The 20,166-nt window shown below is 39.9% G+C and overlaps 1 protein-coding gene across 6 annotated transcripts in view; it reads right to left on the reverse strand.

Moving 5' to 3' along the window:
• Positions 1–20,166, reverse strand: part of LOC113065764 (NACHT, LRR and PYD domains-containing protein 12) — a 52,898-nt gene that overhangs the window by 28,438 nt on the left and 4,294 nt on the right. For 4 of the 6 annotated variants that reach the window (XM_026237311.1, XM_026237294.1, XM_026237278.1 and 1 more), the window contains 7 exons: positions 12,509–12,787; positions 12,348–12,416; positions 10,238–12,044; positions 9,874–10,047; positions 641–814; positions 353–526; positions 65–238 (listed from right to left, as the gene is read on the reverse strand). In XM_026237311.1, the coding sequence (XP_026093096.1) occupies positions 65–238; positions 353–526; positions 641–814; positions 9,874–10,047; positions 10,238–12,044; positions 12,348–12,416; positions 12,509–12,767 (2,831 nt within the window). In that variant the 5' untranslated portion in view covers positions 12,768–12,787. Of the gene's footprint in view, positions 1–60; positions 239–352; positions 527–640; positions 815–9,873; positions 10,048–10,237; positions 12,045–12,347; positions 12,417–12,508; positions 12,788–20,166 lie in introns of those variants that run through there. The other 2 variants (XM_026237304.1, XM_026237321.1) reach the window with 2 other exon arrangements.

Below are 20,166 nucleotides of genomic sequence, written 5' to 3' on the forward strand. Positions count from 1 at the left end.
TACCTGCCACCTGGCCATTAATTGTGGTAGTATTTTGTTAGTTATTTTATGGAAATCTATTTACCTTAATATACCAAGGTGACAGTTTAGACTCTTTAGTCCTTCAGAAAGAACCTTCACTCCAGAATCCTGCAGGTCATTGTTACTCAGATCCAACTCTCTCAGAACAGAGTTTGAGGATTGTAGAGCTGAAGACAAATTCTCACAAGACTGAGCAGTGAGATTACATATGGAAAATCTGAACAATAAGAACAGAGTATTTAAATGCAGAATACATTTTTAAAGTGCATGTTTTTCGTAATGAACTTCCAAAAGAATTATAAAGAATTAATCAAGTATTTAAAACTTAAACCTCAGTGTCTTCAGCTGACAGTTTGGACTCTTCAGTCCTTCAGAAAGAACCTTCACTCCAGAATCCTGCAGGTCATTGTTACTCAGATCCAACTCTCTCAGAACAGAGTTTGAGGATTGTAGAGCTGAAGACAAATTCTCACAAGACTGAGCAGTGAGATTACATATGGAAAATCTGAACAATAAGAACAGAGTATTTAAATGCAGAATACATTTTTAAGGTGCATGTTTTTCGTAATGAACTTCCAAAAGAATTACAAAGAATTAATCAAGTATTTAAAACTTAAACCTCAGTGTCTTCAGCTGACAGTTTGGACTCTTCAGTCCTTCAGAAAGAAGCTTCACTCCAGAATCCTGCAGGTCATTGTTACTCAGGTCCAGCTCTCTCAGGACACATTTTGGGGATTGTAGAGCTGAAGATAAACTTTCACAGGACTGACCAGTGAGATTACACCCACACAACCTGTGTAAAGAATACAAAAAACAACAATGTTAATGTGAATCTAACAGTTTATAAAGTTTATAATTTGCAGTGCATGTTTGTGATAGTGTAATTAGACTTTTTGATAACACTTTATAATAAGTATACAACACTTAATTTAAAAACTATTTTAGTTGATCAGTAGTTTATAAACTCTAGTTAATACATAAAGAGACAATACACATAGTGAATTTGTCATTCGTTGTCAATGTAATAAGCACAGTGTTACTGTTCAGTTAGCACAAATGTAAATATATATATATATATATATATATATATATATATATATATATATATATATTCACATATTAGCTTTATTAACAACTTTTTTGACCATAAATAGTTCTCACTTTAGTCTAGGTCATGGATTTATGTTAAAGAGCCAGTAAGATGAAAATACTAAGCTTCCTGTCACTGTTTATAAGTCCTGTACATTAAGTTTAAATCCATCCAAGGTTAAAAAACATTGTCATTTTGTTAAAATATCATTTTAAAATTACCTCAATTCTCAGAGATCCCCAAACGGTTCGTGCAAACCTGTTCAAAAGATTCAGTTTCCTTAAACCCCACCTTTCGGTAGCATACTGTGTTCTGATTGGTCAACTGACATAGTCAGGTTTGATTGGTTGTTCCGCACACACCTCCACGGTAAACTATGAGTTAGCATCTGTTTGGGGGTGAATTATCTCTTATTCCTCTAATCGTGAAGCAAACAGTAAAATAAAAAACTTGAACAGTCTCGCTGCTTTTTCTTCTGTTATTGTCGTATTCAAGCCACGCGCTTCAGTTTGAATCTGAATAGCGCGTTCAGCGCGGGGGTGTGGTCACATTAGATGTAACGAAGGGAGACATGAAAAACATACATCTCGTTGTTTTCATATGGATTACTTTATCACAGAATATCTGTTTTCAGCAGCACTTGTTTAGTTTTAAAGTAGACATGTCAAGCTTTCTATAGATATCTCTCTCATGTCTCTTCATTGAGTATTCATGGAGTTACACTTCATTTTAATGACGTGTTTGTACATGACGATCAGCGAAGACAGGCTGCAGACAGCACACATACTGATAAGATGCTCGGGAGAAAACAGACACATAACTTCATAATCATACTTCGCGTTGTGATTCGGAGATGCTCGTTGTTCTAAATAAAGTTGGTAATGAACCCTCTTTTATGGCCAAATGCTTTGAAAATCCCGCTGTACTCACCCAAATTAGAAAAGCAGTCATCAGTGAAATGTTGTGAACACAACAAAAGGGATTTGTTGTACTGCTCTGGTATTGTGCTAAAAATGAATTTTAGCCATTGGTTATTCTGATCTTCATTCTTTGGCAGTGAAAATAAAAAAAACTTGCCTTTACAATTAAAAACACTCCGTCTCCTCGACATGATGCTATCACACCAAACAGAGCGTCTGTGTGGGGGGGTGGGGCAGGTCAAGACGGTGGGCGGAGATTATTATGCAAAGTGTTCCTAGTGACGTACGTAGAGATGGGCAAAAGATTTGAAATCTATAACGACTCGTTTCAGCAATTCAGAGTTGACTCCTTACTTTAGAAGCCAATAACTTTATAAATCGTGTACTTTTTGGTTTAATTACTTTGCACATTGTTTTCAACTAATGGACAGCTACATCATACACTGTAATACAGGTAATTTTTGATTTCCCATCTGTGTGACTCTTTAACAGTGGCTCTCATCGATCACAACAAGCTCATTTTTTCCACCAATCAGCTGGCCTTTACATTTTCTAATCTTCTCAACAGCTGTAACACACAATTTTTTGATTGCATTTAATCTAGCAAAATCTGTTTAACACGTATGCATCAATACACTTATTTTACTATTATCTTGAAATTATTTCCTAAGAGTATTTCACGCTGGGTTTAAAAATATCTGATGATGATCAGTTGTTTAATTTGGTTCACGCCCTCCATGGACAGAGACTACCGGTCATCTCATACATCACTGAAGACATCACCCTAATCACATCAGGCAACCACTCAGAAACCATCTCTTTCTACATCCTTGACTCTCCTCTTGCACCCATAGTCCTCGGGTCACCCCTAGCTCCTCCTACACAACCCCAAGATAGACTGGCATTCTAATTCCATTCTGGCCTGGAATGATTTCATGAGTCTTGTCTAGTGTCTGCTTGTCCATCTGTTTCTGTCTGTGTTTCAGGAGGAGGCAGTGGATTTGTCTAACGTGCCGGTGGAGTACCTCCACCTGAAGGAAGTGTTCAGTAAGTCTTGTGCTGCTTCTCTCCCTTCACATCGTCCCTATGACTGTGCCATAGATTTACTGTCAGGTAAGTCTCCGCCTAAAGGCCAATTATATTCACTTTCTGTTCCAGAGAGGGAGGCTATGGAGAAATATATTTCTGATTCTCTAGCGTTGAAGTTCATCCGCCCTTCCTCTTCTCCAGCCGGGGCGAGGTTCTTTTTTGTGGGGAACAAAGACGGATCGCTGTGACCTTGCATTGATTACCGAACAACATGAACTGAATAACATCACGGTAAAGAATACTTATCCTTTGCCGTTGATGTCTTCAGCCTTCGAGAGGTTGCAGAGAGCGTCGATTTTCACGAAATTGGACTTACGTAATGCTTATCATTTGGTCCGCATCAGGAAGGGGGATGAATGGAAGACCGCTTTTAACACCCCAAGGGGGCACTTTGAATACTTGGTCATGCTCTTTGGGCTCTCCAACTCCCCAGCGGTCTTCCAGTCATTCATCAACGACGTGCTGCGAGATATGATTGATCAATTCATATATGTCTACCTGGACGACATATAGATTTTTTCCTTGTTTTCGTCAGTCAGAATTGTTGTCAGTCAAAATGGCATTGGAGGAATGGCGCCACTGGTTAGAAGGATCGGGGGTACCTTTTATACTATGGACAGACCACAAGAATTTAGAATATATTAGTACTTCCAAAAGATTGAACTCCAGGCAGGCTTGGTGGGCACTTTTTTTTTAACGTACTGCCCAGGTTCCAAGAATATTAAACCCGATTCTTTGTCACGTATTTTTGACCGTTCCGAATGCCCGTTCACTCCCGAGTGCATTTTTCCTGAGACATTAGTGGTCTCCACACTCACATGGAAGATCGAATCGAAGGTCAAGACAGCCTTAGAAGGGGTAACGCCTCCGCCCGGGTGCCCACCGAATTGGTTATTTGTGCCGGAGGGATTACGGTCCAACGTCATCCAGGGGGGCATTGCTCTAATGTGGCTTGTCATTCAGGAGTTAACCGTACTAAATTCTTAGTCAAGCAACGATCCTGGTGGCCACTTATGGCTCGCGACATTCACAGTTTTGTTTTGGCTTGCTCGGTTTGTGCCACTGGTAAGACTTCCAATCGACCCTCTGATTGGTTACTTCAACAGCGTCCGATCCCTTCAAGACCCTGGTCCCACATCGCACTAGACTTTATTACTGCCCTCCCAGGGCAACACAGTAGTTTTGACCATGGTGGACCGGTTCTCGAAGGCTGCCCACTTTATTCCCTTGCTTAAATTACCCTCAGCCAAGGAGACAGCGTTGACCGTTGTAGATCAGAACTCTCGCCAAATTTGGACACAAATTGGGGTCCCCTGTTGGAAACCACGTCTATCGGGATGCCATGTAAATGAAAGACATGGTTTCCGACAGGAGACCCCAATTTGTGTCCAAATTTGAGAGTTCTGTAGAATACTGGGAGCGACTGTACGTCTGTCCTCAGGGTTTCATCCCCAGAGCAATGGTCTAACCGAGAGAGCCAACCAAGATTTGGAAAGGGTGTTGCAATGTTTGGTTTCCAAGAATCCTTCCTCCTGTAGCCAAAAATTGTCAATGGTGGAGTACGCCCACAATACCTTACCAATATCAGCTATGGGCCTATCTCCATTTGAGTGTAGTGTAGGTTACCAGCCACTAGGGCTGGGCGATATGGCTTTAAAAAAAAATCTCAGATTTTTGCACACCAAACCCGATTTTCGATTTTAATAAAAAAAAAATTCTATTTAAAAACAAACTATAACCGACAAAGAAATTGCTCAAAACAAATGTACTCTTTATTTTGTTCTGATTTTCACTTATGCAGTTTAATCTAAATTTCCCCTTTGTGCATAAGTTTAACAGGAAACAAGCCTCAAAACATGCTTGTAAACGAGATGGCAGGCACTGCCATTGTAAACAGTGAAACTGTAGCTTATCAGTTTTCTAATAACTTACAGTGACACAGTGCACCTTCAAAATAAATTAAATTAAGTCTTTGATAAAACACTTTTTGGTTAAATAAATGTAACAAAAATGACAAAATTATTTTTTGTGTGTGTGACTGACAGACTGCCTCCGCAGCGCGCATGACAGATTTTGCAGATCTCACAGACAAACGACTGACCCCGGGGCCAGTTTAATACCGGGTTTCGGTACCCATCCCTACTGTTTAAGATGCTAGAATAAATTTGTTGTGCTGCTACCTTTTGTAGCAACGGCTTTTGAACACACTTTGCAATGTGGCATTATTTGTTCTGTGTCTGACACTAAAAAAAGCAAACCAATTCCAAACAACGGATGAAACGGTGCCTTTCTTTGGAACAAGCCCCGCGCTGTTAACTGTCATGTTGTCTGTGTGCGGCTGTAAGGAAAGTGGGGGGAGGGCGAGCCCACTCTGAACTACGGAAGCCTAAGGGGAGAGCAGTTAAAGAGGTGGAAGTTAAAGAGAAAAACGATTTTCATTAAAAACAAATCGCCCTAAATGTCAAATTCGAGTTAATCGATAAAATCTATTTATCGCCCAGCCCTACCAGCCACCTATTTTTCCCAGTCTGGAATCAGAAGTCGCGGTCCCGTCCATTCATGCCTTCGTCCAGAGGTGTCACCGCACTTGGACTAGAGCCCGCGAGACTCTATTCTAAGCGGGTGCCTGCACCAAGGCTAAAGCCGATCACCACCAGTTTAGGCCTCCCGTATACGTCGTGGGTCAAAAAATGTGGCTTTCTGCTAAGAACACTCCTCTCCGTTCCGTCTCTAATAAATTGGCTACCAAATTTATTGGCCCGTTCACTGTTCACTGATCATCTGATCAGCGGCAGCTGCAGCTCATTCCATCAGCCTACTTAATGCCCTGTGTTTCGTCTCTTGTTTGTCAGATCGTTGTTTGAGGTCCTCTGTGCTTCATGTCTGTTCTTCCTCCTGTACTACTGCATCGTGTCTTGTTCTAGTTCGGTCAACCTTGGATTACCAGTCATCATCACGGATTAACCACCACCACCACTTCCACCAGCGCACTCAAACACCTCCTCACCTGTCTGTGCTGCCGTCGAGGTCCCTGCGTCACCCACCATCATCTCCTCATCATTACTCATCCTAAATAAATCTTCAGTACTCGGATTTGCCTCCTGTCCTTTATCGCACACGTGACAAAGATATGGTTTTTTCCTGTATATTTTAATATATGGTTTTATCCTTTAATACGGTATGGAAACTGCATGTGCATCCATGTTTAATGCTTCTCATAGCTATCTGAAAAATATCTGTCTGGCTATACACAAAGTACAGGGCACAAAACAAGGTTGTTATGGAAAAGGACAGGCCATTCAACTGATTTAAATATGTTAACCATAGCCTGATTTCTCTGAAAAAATATATGTCTGGCTTTACACAAAGTACAGTGCCTTGCGAAAGTATTCATACACCTTCATTTTTTGCACATTTAGTTATGAAGCAGCTTTATATAAAACTGCTTTAAATTACTTTAAACATCAATGTACACACCATTCACTATAATGACAAAAAAAAAAACAATTGTCACAAAAGGGTCTGATCATCAGCTTCTTGTTCATCAAACCAAAGCCCTTCTCCGTCAGCTGCTCAGTTTGGCCAGAAGGCCAGTTCCAGGATGAATCCTAGTTGTTTCAAACTTCTTCCATTAAGGGTAACAGAGACTACATGCTTTTGTGACTCTTCTGTGAAGCAAAATTTTTTTCTGAACTCTTTCCCCCAATGTGTGGCTTGACACAAACCTGTTTCTGAGCTCTATAGGCAGTTATTTTTACCTCAGTGCCACAGGTTAACTTCACTCGAAGTGAGTTAACATCTACAAGCAATATGAATGCACCTAAGCTGAATTTCAACTGTCCCAGATAAGGGTATGAATACCTAAGCAATTGAATCTTTTTTTTTTTTTTTTTTTTAATACATTTGCAAAGATGTTCAAAAAACAGTTATTAGGATGTATAGTACTGAGTGCATATTGATGTGGGGAAAAATAAATTTAAACCAGTTTAACATAAGGCAGCGATAAAAAAAATGAAGGGGTTGGAATACTCTCACAAGACACTGTATATAATTGAAACAGTTCTTTGATGGAACTGATGATCTGAATGAGAGGGAGAGATGCAGAGCAGGGGAACACGAGAAACCGTATTAAGAACTGCTGCTTTAGAATATTGATTTTGAAACTTCTAATGAATCCATTAGAATCATTAAGAACATAATCACAATTCATATATAAATAGATGTTTTCGAGCACCGCTAGTTTTCTCTTCCTCCTCTCTAAAGAAGTACAACATGGCCTTGCCCCATTTGTTACATGTTCCGGGGTGAAGTTTATGTAAATTTCAGGGTTTGTGACATCACAAACCTGGGAAGTAACTTGTTGTAGTCCCTACCAGCCATTTTTGTAGGCATTAAACTGCCAGAATTTTAAAAGAAGAATTTTAAAATATCTACTTTTGCATTGAACTTTCAGCATAGTAACTTTGCAGATATTATGTTTAAACTGCAAAAGGAAAATCGCAATCAACCACCCATTAAATGTGTTCCGCCACTTACATTACAGTATGTTAAATGACCCCTATTTATGATGTCTTTCCGGTGTTAGAGCAATACCTTTAAAGTGTCAAGTGTGATCCCTTGCCTCTGAGTGCATGTTCTCATTGGCCACATCTGTATAATTTATTTTGAAATGGTCTATTTTGAGTGGAAGCAAAAACATGCTGTTTTTGTGTCTCTTTAAATGGAAATGAGCTGCTCACCACCCCCTTTTCCAGAACAGATCAATGCCTTTAAAGCTCATACCTCAGAAACTATTCAAATAATCTGCTTGTTTTGATAATCATGTATGTAGAATTGAACTAATGTTTTAAAGCCATATCAGTTTAGATTCCTAATATATGGTTTTCTGAGCAAACACATCCGTATCGCGTGGAAAGAAAGTGGTTGTCTTAAAATAATTTTGTTAAAAACACACTTAAGTTACATAAACACAGTCTGTCTCATGTACAATCAGGTTATGTGTGTGTGAAGTTAAACAGCTGGGAAAGAAATTTACTGTCACATTTGATCTGTGTATTAAGTGACAGTACCTATACTGCTACCTGTGCTGTTAATATGACCCAAACAACAAAATAAAAGCAGAAAATAACTTACTGCTCTGGTGTGATTAACATCTATAGCTTTAATAAGAATATATTTATTATATGAACGCTGCTTTTAAATGTTCTATCTAACATGAAGATAAACATGACAGAATCACTCAGGACGGACGGGGTCTCTGCCAATATGGCAGTATCTGACAACACTTGTGGGTGGGGGTTGTAAAATGTGACATCACATTTTACGGATTCTGTGTTTGGCTTGCTATGAGACACTGCTTATGATTTATGAGGATTTGAAAAAAACATGCAGGTGAATTTTTTATTAATATAGGATGGTTGTGTACACTGCCAACACACATTTATGTTCAAACAACAAGTAAAATTTTTATTTTATTTTATAATAGGTGCCCTTTAAATCATTATAATGATTCTTTAATTGCCTACAAAACCTAATAAATGCTCAAGCATAGACCAACCGTCAACTATCTGCGTGACTTTTCCAATGTGGATGTTTTGTTGGTTGACCAAGCCTCTTCTGTTGACTAAATATTAGGGGGCAGCCCTAACCTTTAGTGGATGGGTAGGATGTATTGTTGTATTTTTTAGAATACCATGATTTTATCATGATTCTTTGTTATGTTTTTTTTTTTTTTTCATTTTGCATGCTGTTTGAGCATTACAGCCAAACTAATATCCCTATAATAAAGATTAAGCTTGTTACATTAAGGTAACAAAATATGTAAAAGTATGGTAGATATTTAAAAAAAGTGGGAGAAGATAAAAAATCTTTGTCATTATTTTATATTTGTTATTAAAAAATAGAATGAAGGTACACATTACAAATACGCATAATATACAAATAAAAACAAACTTTTATTTTAAGGTACAATAGTATTTAGCAGTAGCATTCAAAAAAATTTAATGAACAAATAAAAATAAAACACTATATACATGTATTTATATTAAAGCAACTATATTAAAGCTTTTCAGTCAAGAGTATTGAGTTGTTTGGTGTTTTATAATCATTAAAGGAATAATTCACCCAAAAATTAAAATAGGTTAGTGTTTTTTTATACCTTCATGTACCCAACTCAAAAGTTGTTTTAAACCTTAGTTTCTTTTTCTGCTAAACATAAACTCTAATTTGAAAGAAGGTGGAAAACCAAAGTCACAGTGACTTCTAGAGTATTTTCCCTCCTACTATCAAAGTCAATGTGGACCAGCAACTGCTGGGTTATCCAGATTCTTCAAAATAACCTCCTTTTGTGTGGGCACACCTGCTTTAAAGCATATGCGGAAAAAAAATAACTATTTTGAACAAGCAGTGTCCCATGAGAGTAACTCTACTGCTGAGTTAACACTTACATTAATGTAGACGCAGTATATTTATTCTTTGTCACCAGAACTGCAGCTGATAGAATGTTAGCTGTAGCACAATACAACAATATTTCTTCAAAAGCAGATTGTGGAGACATTTTTATCATCTACAATCAAAAATCTTAATATTGCGCAGGCCGAGGACAAACTGGACCACAAGCGCACTTTAGTGGTCGGACCTCAAAGGGGCAGGAGCTCAAGACCCCACCCCCAAAATGGGTTGATGTCTTTCTTATTACAGATTCATGGTTCAGGCACACCCCTAATAGTGATTTGGTGAATGTGATTGGCAAACCTCAGTATGTTTAGTCTACAGTGTGGACTCTTCACTCCATCATAAATCAGCTTCACTCCTGAATCCTGCAGGTCATTGCTACTTAGGTCCAGCTCTGTTAGATGGGAGTTTGACAGTTGTAGAGCTGAACACACAGTTTCACAGCATGTTTTATCAAGACCACAGCCATCAAATCTAGAAAAAAAAACAATGTTCAGTTTAGTCAGTTATTTTCTGATATTTACTGTTTTTAATTCCTGCAATAACTTAATATGGCCTTTATTTAAAATCAGAGCAGGAAAATATAGCATTTTGACATATATTATTTTGTGACAGAACAAGATATTTGCTTGAACAGCAGTCAAGTTAAAGTTAAATTACTCACAGTGCTTTTCTGCAGCACCTCACAGCTGGGAGGAGTCTCCTGAAGTTTGAATATACAAACCTCTTTGGGTTGAACTTGTCCAGCACCATCTCTGACATCAGCAGTATGTAGATCATTACTGTGCACATTGAAGATGAGAGGTTTCTTCCTGGATCTTCATCTGAACTGAAGAAGCTCTTTATTTCCTCATAGAGTGAATGATCTTTGAGCTCAAGTAAGCAGTAAAATAGGTTTACTGAAGTTTCATCTGAGATGTAGTTGATGTCTTTTTGTAATTCTTTAATGTGTGCACTTATTTTTCTGATGCTCACACTAGTGTCTTTAGTGTTTATGATCAGGCCTTTGAGCAGATTTTGACTGGATTTCAGTGAAAGTCCCATCAGAAACCGCAGGAATAGGTCCAGATGTCCTCTCTTACTCTGCATTGCTTTTTCAGTGGCCCTCTTTGTTAAGTCATGAAATGTGACATGTCTAAAGAAGAACTGAAGCTTTTGTTTGAGGGTAGTTTGTGAATCTTCAAAGAAAAACTGAAGCTCCTGCATGTTCTTGTTCAGGTAGCAGATGAACACATGCACTGCAGCGAGGAACTCTTGAACACTCAGATGCACAAAGCAGAAGACATTTGTCTCATAAAGTCCATTTTCCTTCTTAACAATCTCAGCAATCATTCCTGTGAACTCCATGTCTTTACTCACATCAATACCACATTCTTCCAGATCTTTCTCATAGAACACAATGTTTTCCTTCTGTAGCTGTTTAAATGCTAGCTTAGCTAATTTCAGAATCATTTTTTTATTTGAATGTAAGAGCTTTGCGCGTTGTCTTTGTTCTTTTTCATCGTACTTCCTGTTCTTCATGTTCATCTGTATCAGCAGGAAGTGAATGTACATTTCAGTGAGTGTTGTGCTGATGTTTTCTGCATTGTTGTTGATGAGAATATCTTGAAGTACCGTGGCTGTTATCCAGCAGAACACAGGAATGTGGCACATGATATAGAGACTACGAGACATCTTAATGTGTGAGATGATTCTGGACACCAGACTTTCATCTGTTATTCTCTTTCTGAAGTACTCCTCCTTCTGTTGGTCAGTGAATCCTTGCACCTCTGTGAACAAACCCACATACCGAGGAGGGATCTGATTGGCCGCTGCTGGTCGTGATGTCACCCACACAAGAGCTGATGGAAGCAGAGCCCCTTTGACCAGACTTGTAAACAGCACATCTACAGATGCTCTTTCCTCAACAGTTTCCAGTGTTTCGCTTTCAAAGTCCAATGGCAATTGACTCTCATCAAGTCCATCAAATATAAATACAAGCTTGCATTCCTCATATAGCTTTGATTTCTCCAGGTCCTTTAATCCAGGATAAAATTTCAGCAGAAACAAATGGAGATTGACCTCTCTGTCTTTAATCGTGTTGATATCTCTGAATGGAAGCAGGAACACACAGTCTATATCCTGATTGGTGTTTCCTTCTGCCCAGTCAAGTATGAATTTTTGCACAGAGACAGTTTTTCCGATGCCAGCGACTCCCTTGGTCAGCACAATCTTCTCCTCATCGTTTTTCCTCAGTTCAGTAAATATATCATTGCATTGAATTGGTTTATCCTGTGTTTTTCTCTTCTTGAAAGCATCATCAATATTATGAATCTCATGTTCCTTATTGACATCTTTCATATCTCCCTCTGTGATGAACACTTTTGTGTAAACAGCTTTGAGATCCGTGTTATTTTTTTGGTTGCCCTCAAAAATATATTTTGCTTTCCTCTTCATGTTGTTTTTGTGAGTTCTCAAGAAGTTTTGCAGCTCTATGATTAAAAAGAAATAAATACAATTAACAAAAGAGCATTAAACAAAATTGACATACTTTTTCCTACCAACATGATCGTTATAAATAACTTGCAGACAGATTCAATTTTTACTTCACAGTCTATCCCTAACAACTTGATTTTTAATTTTACAACTTCTGAATATGTTTATGTTCTTGCCAGATGACTTGTTGGATTTATTCAGACCATGGTGACAGATGTTAACAAAAGCAGATGAATGCTGGAGTTATATTTTCTTGTTTCCATTTACAGACAGTGATTGTTATTTACTTCAAATCTGACCTGAATTAGCTCTAAAACGGACAGATGTGTTCGTATTGCCATCAGCCTGAGCCGTGAAAGAAACACTCACTGAAAAACATAAATCACACAATCAAACCGTTTGTCAAACCATCACCCTGGTAAACAATCAATCATATTACAGTCAGTGATTTAAACATTACCTTTCTTGTGTTTGTTCTCTAACTGTTCAGCCAGCTCATTATGATTCATCTTCCTCAGGGTGTCAACCATGATCTTCACAGCTTCTTCTGGTCCAAAACATGCCACTATCTTATCCACTGTTTTTAACCTGTTTGCATTCTTAATTTCAGACTTTGATATACCCTCATGATCTTTCTCTAAGTGCCACTGAAACTCCTCCAGTTCATCTTCTACCAGCTCCTTCAGTGATTCCATGAGCAGATCTTTAAAAGAAGCCATCGTCCTTCACCAATTAACAGCTGCAGAACAAGAAGATATTATTAACATTATAAAGCTGTGAGCAGAGGCAAATTGAATATTTTTAAATGATTTATTTTTGTTAGCAAAAATTAGAAATGTATATAATAGTGTAAGTGTAGAATAAATAGTATTGCTTCACTGATTAAGGATTTGCCGGGAAAACACAGAATATTCCTGGTGGTGTTTATACACTGAGGGTGCTGTTACCCAGTGAAATGTTGATCTAGGAAGTGGTAAAGGACTGTGTAAGCTTTGGATGTGCTGATGGAAGCCATCTACTGTATCTTTGCCTTGATCATTGTACTGAAAATGATCTAAATGTAGTGTTTGATAAAAAGGCGATGTTCTCATCCTATCGCTCAAAATGTTTTTTTGTTTTTTTTTTAAACCTACCCACATTGAAGAGTTGACTTAAAAAAGAATGCTTGAACATGTAATAAAACTTCAAAAATGCTTATAAAGAGTTAAAAAAAAATAACAAATCACACTTTTTTTCCCCTGCAATTAATCATGATTAATTCTACCTAATAAAGTTTTTAAATATACTTTTTTATTGCAATAATTTCACAATTTTCAAATTGATGTATAAAGACAGTATATTTTTCAAATGTTACTTTAAGACTGAAGTTAAGTATCACTGATATCAATACTACTGATGTCTCTATGATTTTTTTCCCCCTAATATTGTACCATTCACTGCAGTCATTCAACTTTATAATATAATTGAGAGCTATCAATCCGAACACTTATTAAACTTTAAAGAATGATAACTTTTAAACTCCATTTCAATAAATGTCATATTTATCTGTATTTCAAGTAGGAAATAGAAATAAACTGAATTAAGTTATCAAACACTAAATTCTGGATTAAATATAGATGAATACTTAAAGCTACACAAGTTATTGAATTCCTCTTCTTTCTTTTGTTCATCACATCACAGCTGCTGGTTATTATGTTATTTTGGCTGCTTTAAATCCCCTTATGCACCAATCTTGATATTACTATTTGTGCCATAAGTCCACAGGTCTGAGGATAATTCTATAGGTAGACGATTTTAAGGCCAAATCATCTAGTGTGTGGGTTCAGAGGATTATAAAGCTGAAAATCGCTTGAACTATCTTCATGTCCATCGTCTCCCATGGTTTTAAAATCATTTAAGATTTGAAAGTCATCGATGTATTATATTTTACATTTATTCATTTAGCTGACGTTTTTATCCAAAGCGACATACAATTGCTATATAAATATACACCTCTGGAACAACTAGGGGTTAAGTGTCTTGCTCAGGGACACATTGGTATCTCACAGTGGATTCGAACCCGGGTCTCTCACACCAAAGGCATGTGTCTTATCCACTGCTTCCACTTGCTCTTTTTTCTTGAGAAGAATTGCGTTTATTTTGACGCTGAATGTCGCTGAAGACGCTGAATGACGCTGAAGACCTCATCTAAAGGTAGACGTGCACTCCAACTTCATGAAGTTATTATAAAAGCAATTAAAGCTGCCTTAAACTGTACATGCATGTAAGTATTTGTTACATATGAGTCATATTTAGGAACATGTGCACTCCAACTTCACCTCAGTACCAAGCACTAGTCAAACAAGCACAGAAAAGGTACATATGATGAGGGAGTTTCAGTAGAACAACAGTAAACAAATTAACCTTATAATTATTTACCAAATTATATTGTGCTGGAAGCATATGCTCTTCAACTGCATGTCATATTAAAGTGCAAAAGAAACTGCAAGCATGCAATGTCATAGTAATGTCATCATTTATGTCATGAAGTTACCAAAAAAGCATTTAAGGCTCCCTTAAATTGTACATGCATGGAAGTATTTATTACATATGAGTCACATCTAGGAACATGTCTCTAAAATGCAATGGTAAAATGCAAACTCCCTGATCTAATTCACCCAATTTAACTCATCAGCTCATTAGTAGAGACTTTAAACCTGAAGTGGGTCAGAAAAGATAAAGAGTTATGAGAAAATATGATGCCTGTCAGACCCGCTGTAACAGATCTTAATTTCCCAATATCAGAGTGGTTTTAAGAGGAAGCAAGAGTATAATGGATTCTGCGGTTATTCTGGAGGCTGTGAGACAGTGTTTAAGTCTTGTAGTAGAGGTAGTAGTAGAGTTGTCTATTTTATTAAGAATTGGTTTTCTTTCTGTTACTTTTGAAAGATGAGTGGTAACCACCCCCACCTTAGTTTTTCTCTCCATCTAAGCACTTTTCATAATAATTAATTTAATAATAATTCCTTACATATATATAGCGCTTTTCTAGACACTCAAAGCGCTTACATAGTCAGGGGGTATCTCCTCATCGACCACCAGTGTGTAGCATCCACCTGGATGGTCACACCTCTACTTTTTTCGAAAGATATCCCGGGATTTTTAATGACCACAGAGAGTCGGGACCTCGGTTTAACGTCTCATCCGAAGGACGATGCTTGTTGACAGTATAGTGTCCCCATCACAACACTGGGGCGCTAGGACCCACACAGACCACAGGGTGAGCACCCCCTGCTGGCCTCACTAGCACCTCTTCCAGCAGCATCCTAGTTTTCTCAGGAGGTCTCCCATCCAGGTACTGACCAGGCTCAGCCCTGCTTAGCTTCAGTGGGCAACCGGTCTTGGTCTCCAGGGTGATATGGCTGCTGGCGGATACATTGTTTTTGTCCAAATCAAAGCATAAATACATGTAGAAAACATATCTGTGTGGTGCGGCTGACACAGGACAACATATGCTGTTTGCGTTCAGTGGACATTTTCTTAATGTCACGCTGTCTGGTCTCTGTTTCCCTGGGTGTCCACTAGTGGTCTCACTTCCCCATAGGCACCTCACCGCAGGCACTACTATTCCCACTAGCCTTGTCCCTTCATCACAGTAATTGCACTCCTGTTAATTGCACTCAGGTGTCCTCACTTGATAGTCATTACCCTCCCTATATTAACCAGTCTTTTCCTGTTTGTCTTCATGGAGTCCTTACTTTCCGTCACCTTGTTTCCTCGCGTTTCCTAGTCCTTGAGTTCCAGTTCTTGTTCCTGTTTGGATCTTGTTGGTTACGACCCCGGCTTGTTTTTGACCCCGATTTGGATTACCCTTAATAAATCCACACTGCACTTGGATCTTCCGTCTCCTGTATTCCCGTACGGGACAGAAGGACTCCATCATGCTAAGATCCAGCGGTGTAGGATTTTGTATACGTTCCCCAGCTACCATAGAGGAGCAGATGGGGAGACTTTCTAACCTAACCACTCTCCGTCAAAAGGGACAGTAGGACCGCAAGCCCAGCGCCACCACGCAAGATGACTGCCAGCCCAGCGCCAAAGTCAAGTCACCATTGATCTTCATGAGCAGAGTCGGGTCATCAATGACCTTCATGAGCAGAGTCAAGTCACCAATGATCCTCATGAGCAGAGTCAAGTCACCATTGATCTTCCTGAATCCAGTCTAAACTCTGCGGAACTACCAGAGCTTCTCCACATCTCTGCTGAACTACCAGAGCCTCTCCACGTCTCGGCCAAACTCTCTGAGCGCTCGACTGATCCTGTCGTGGCCACGGAGGCCACCCTTAACTTGTTCATGTTCTCTGTTTCAGACTTGCCTATGCAGACTTGCTCTCATGTATCATCGATCCCGCTGTGGTGGTCTTCTGTGCCGCCCTGGTGGGCTTCTGTCTCAGCTGCACAGCTGAGGCCTTCTGTGTACAAAAATATTCTCGTAGCTTTCTAAAATTATGGTGGAGACCCTGTTGTTACATAAATTACTTTAACAATTCCTTGCTACAGTTCTGAGCCTTGATTATATCATTAACACTGCTGTCTATGGAGGATCAGAGAGCTCTCAGACTGACATGAGGGTGAGTAATAAATTACAATTTTCTTTTTGGGGTGGAGCAGCCCTTTAAAAATCATAGACTCACTAATAAACAGTAAAATGGGAAACAGGTTTTACAGCATTTGACAACAATATCAGACTGAGCAGCTTTCTGTGATTTACTTAGACACTGTCATGTTCGTTTGAACTACCAATTTAGAAATTAGATTTCTTACTTACAATATTCACAATCGTTTGTCACTGGGTAACTGTGATAATGAACCAGGTAAATTAAAGCTTGATTTTGGTAACCTTTTTTTAGAAGAGATTCAAAAAGGAGCTGGAGCAAGAAAGTCAAACGACAAAAGAAGAAAGTAGGAGTGGGCGAATCAATCTAAATATCGATAGTATCGATGCCAACACTAGTATTGGTATTGGATTGATACAATTGTAATTGAATCGATATTTTAATTTAAATATCTCTCATCTACGTTCATTATACTTTGCTCGTGTCTTCTACCTCTACAATCCAGAAAAAACGCTGCTTTCACATTCTGGCCCACTTTGCTACTCCTCCCCCTCCTGCTGCTCTGCTGTGATTCGTTGTTGTGTACTCACGTGGCTCACTGACACAATGCGCCGAGGAGCAGTGAACAGAGTGAGAGTGAAGCTGATAGCACATTCAGAAGGGGGGCTCAGGGAATGTAATTGCACAGATATATTTGTTCTGTTTGTTCTTCAGTAACAATTCTGTGCACGTTATTTCATTTGCTTTTAAAACAATAAAAAATATTTTTTATTTTAAAAGGTTGTAAAGAATTCATTCTACAGTGCCTAATATCTAATATTTTTTTGGACTTCAATACATTAATAAAAAATATTGCCTAAATAATTGATCATTCATTCACCTCAGAAATAATGACATAGACCTACTGCACTCCCCTGATTGAATTGGTTAACTTTAATTTGGAGTTGCAGTCTCTTGCAAATTATATATGTCACGGAACGCTCGACAACGCCTCCTCCTGGTTTCACCAGATCCCTCTCTCCTGCGTATTAGGACTGCCTATTACTCACCTGCTCATTATCTCCTGATTAATCTCCTTAGCGTTGCATTATATTCACCTGTGTATCCTTAGCTCCCCTTGATCTGGACTGCTCTGCTGTTAGTTCATTTGTGAAGTCTTGATTTACCCTACTCTGCCTCTAGATTGTATCTCGTGTTTGTTCTTGTGATTTTGGACTTGGAATCTGATCTCGATTGTGAACCTAAGCTGCCTGCCCTTTGACCCACGCCTGTTTAAGTTACGATTCTTTGATTGCCCTTACCTGTGTGAATAAAATACTGCAGATGGATCTGACAGTCTCAGCCTCTTCGTCACAGAAGACTTCACCAAAACAGGATCCAGCAGATTTCCATCGACTGGCCTCTGAGGTATCCTCTCAAGCTAATGTGCTGGCCGCCCATCAGCAACAGCTGGTCAAATTAACAGCTCTCACCGAGGAGCTCGTGAGATCTGTCCGAGCCCTATCCTTGCCGAGCACGGCTGAGAATCAAGCTCCGAGTACCGCTGCATCCGCTCCCGTTACACCTGCCGTGAGTAACAATACAAACCAGCCTAAATTATCCCTTCCTGAGAAATTTGATGGCTCACCTTCTGCCTGTAAGGGATTTTTGTTGCAGTGCAGCTTGTATTTTAACCAGCAGACACAGTCCTACTCCACTGATGAGAGCCGCGCTTCCTTCATATGCTCCCTACTCACCGACCGAGCTCTGGAATGGGCTACTGCACTCTGGTATGGAGGTCAGCTATCTTTCCCCTCTTATGATGAGTTCTTAACCCAATTTAGAGAGGTGTTTGAACATTCAGCCGGAGGAAAGGGTCCAGGAGAACTACTGCTCACGTTACGCCAGGGTAATTCCACCGCAGCGGACTACACACTCTCTTTTCGGACCCTCGCAGCTCAAGCTGGATGGGAGGAGGAACCTCTTAAGCTCCTGTACCGCAAGGGACTCAACTCGGACCTCCAGGGAGAGCTGGCATGCCGCGACGATGGTAAATCCTTGAATCAAATTATGGAGCTCGCCATCCGCCTTGACAACTTGATTCGCTCCCGACGCACACCTCTCAGGTCCAGTTTCTTTGAGTGTGCTTCCCCCAGCACGGAGTCGGAGCCTCTTTTTAAACGTAAAGGCCTTGATTGATTCTGGAGCTGCTGGAAATTTTATCGACCTTGCATTTGCCAAAACTCATCATGTTTCTCTCCTCGCATGTGAGTCTGGTGTGACCGTGGAAGCACTGGATGGACGCCCCCTGGGGACTGGAGAGGTGCATTACACCACGCAACCCCTCACGCTCAGCTTCGGGACACAGCATTCTGAAACTATCCAGTTCTTCACTATTCACTCACCTGGACATCCTATAATCTTAGGGGCTTCCATGGCTAGAGAGACACAACCCCCAAATTTCCTGGTCAGAAGGGAAAATGTCCCGGTGGTCCGCATTCTGTCAGATCAACTGTATGGCTGCTGTCCAAGGTTCTGAACTCCACAGCGCTTCCCTCAAGGGAGTGGATTTTCAGAGGATTCCCTACGAATACCACGATCTAGCTCTGGCTTTCAGCGAAACCGAGGCCTCTCATCTTCCGGCTCACCGTGCCGGCGACTGTGCCATCGAGCTTTTGCATGGGGCTGTACCTCCACGGGGAAGAGTTTATCCGCTGTCACAACCTGAAACAGAAGCCATGAGGGCGTACATTGAAGAACAGCTGGCTAAAGGTTTCATCACTACCTCTACATCTCCGGCTTCAGCCGGATTCTTTTTCGTTAAGAAGAAGGATGGGGGTCTTCGGCCGTGCATCGACTATCGTGGTCTTAATGAAGTAACAGTGAAGTACCGCTATCCTCTCCCGTTAGTCCCAGCAGCCCTGGAGATGCTTCGTACTGCCCGCTACTTTACCAAGCTGGACTTAAGGAACGCATACAACCTGATTCGCATACGGAGTGGTGACGAGTGGAAGATTGCGTTTTCTACTACATCCGGACACTGCGAATATCGGGTAATGCCGTTCGGCCTGTCTAACAGTCCTTCAGTTTTTCAAGCCTTTGTAAATGACATTTTCCGGGACATGTTACATCAGAGAGTTATTGTCTACATTGATGACATTTTGATTTATTCTGATTCCCTTGAGGAGCATGTCCAAGATGTTCGTGCGGTCCTCAAGCGCCTGATTGATAACCAGCTCTATGCCAAGCTCTCCAAGTGCGAGTTCCACCAGACACGTATCTCCTTTCTGGGCTATATTATCAGTGCGGACGGAGTTTTGATGGATGACAGCAAGGTCAAAGCCGTGGTGAAGTGGCCCCAACCTTCCTCTGTTAAGGAGCTGCAACGCTTTTTGGGCTTCGCCAACTTTTACCGCAGATTCATCCGCAACTTCAGTGTAATTGCATCTCCCCTCACATCTCTGCTTCGAGGAGGGGGTAAATATTTTAAGTGGAGAACAGAGAGCGCTGCGGCCTTTGCTCAGCTCAAGGAAAGATTCACTTC

Source organism: Carassius auratus, chromosome 4 (genome assembly GCF_003368295.1).
Source record: "Carassius auratus strain Wakin chromosome 4, ASM336829v1, whole genome shotgun sequence".
Classification (NCBI taxonomy): Eukaryota; Metazoa; Chordata; class Actinopteri; order Cypriniformes; family Cyprinidae; genus Carassius; species Carassius auratus.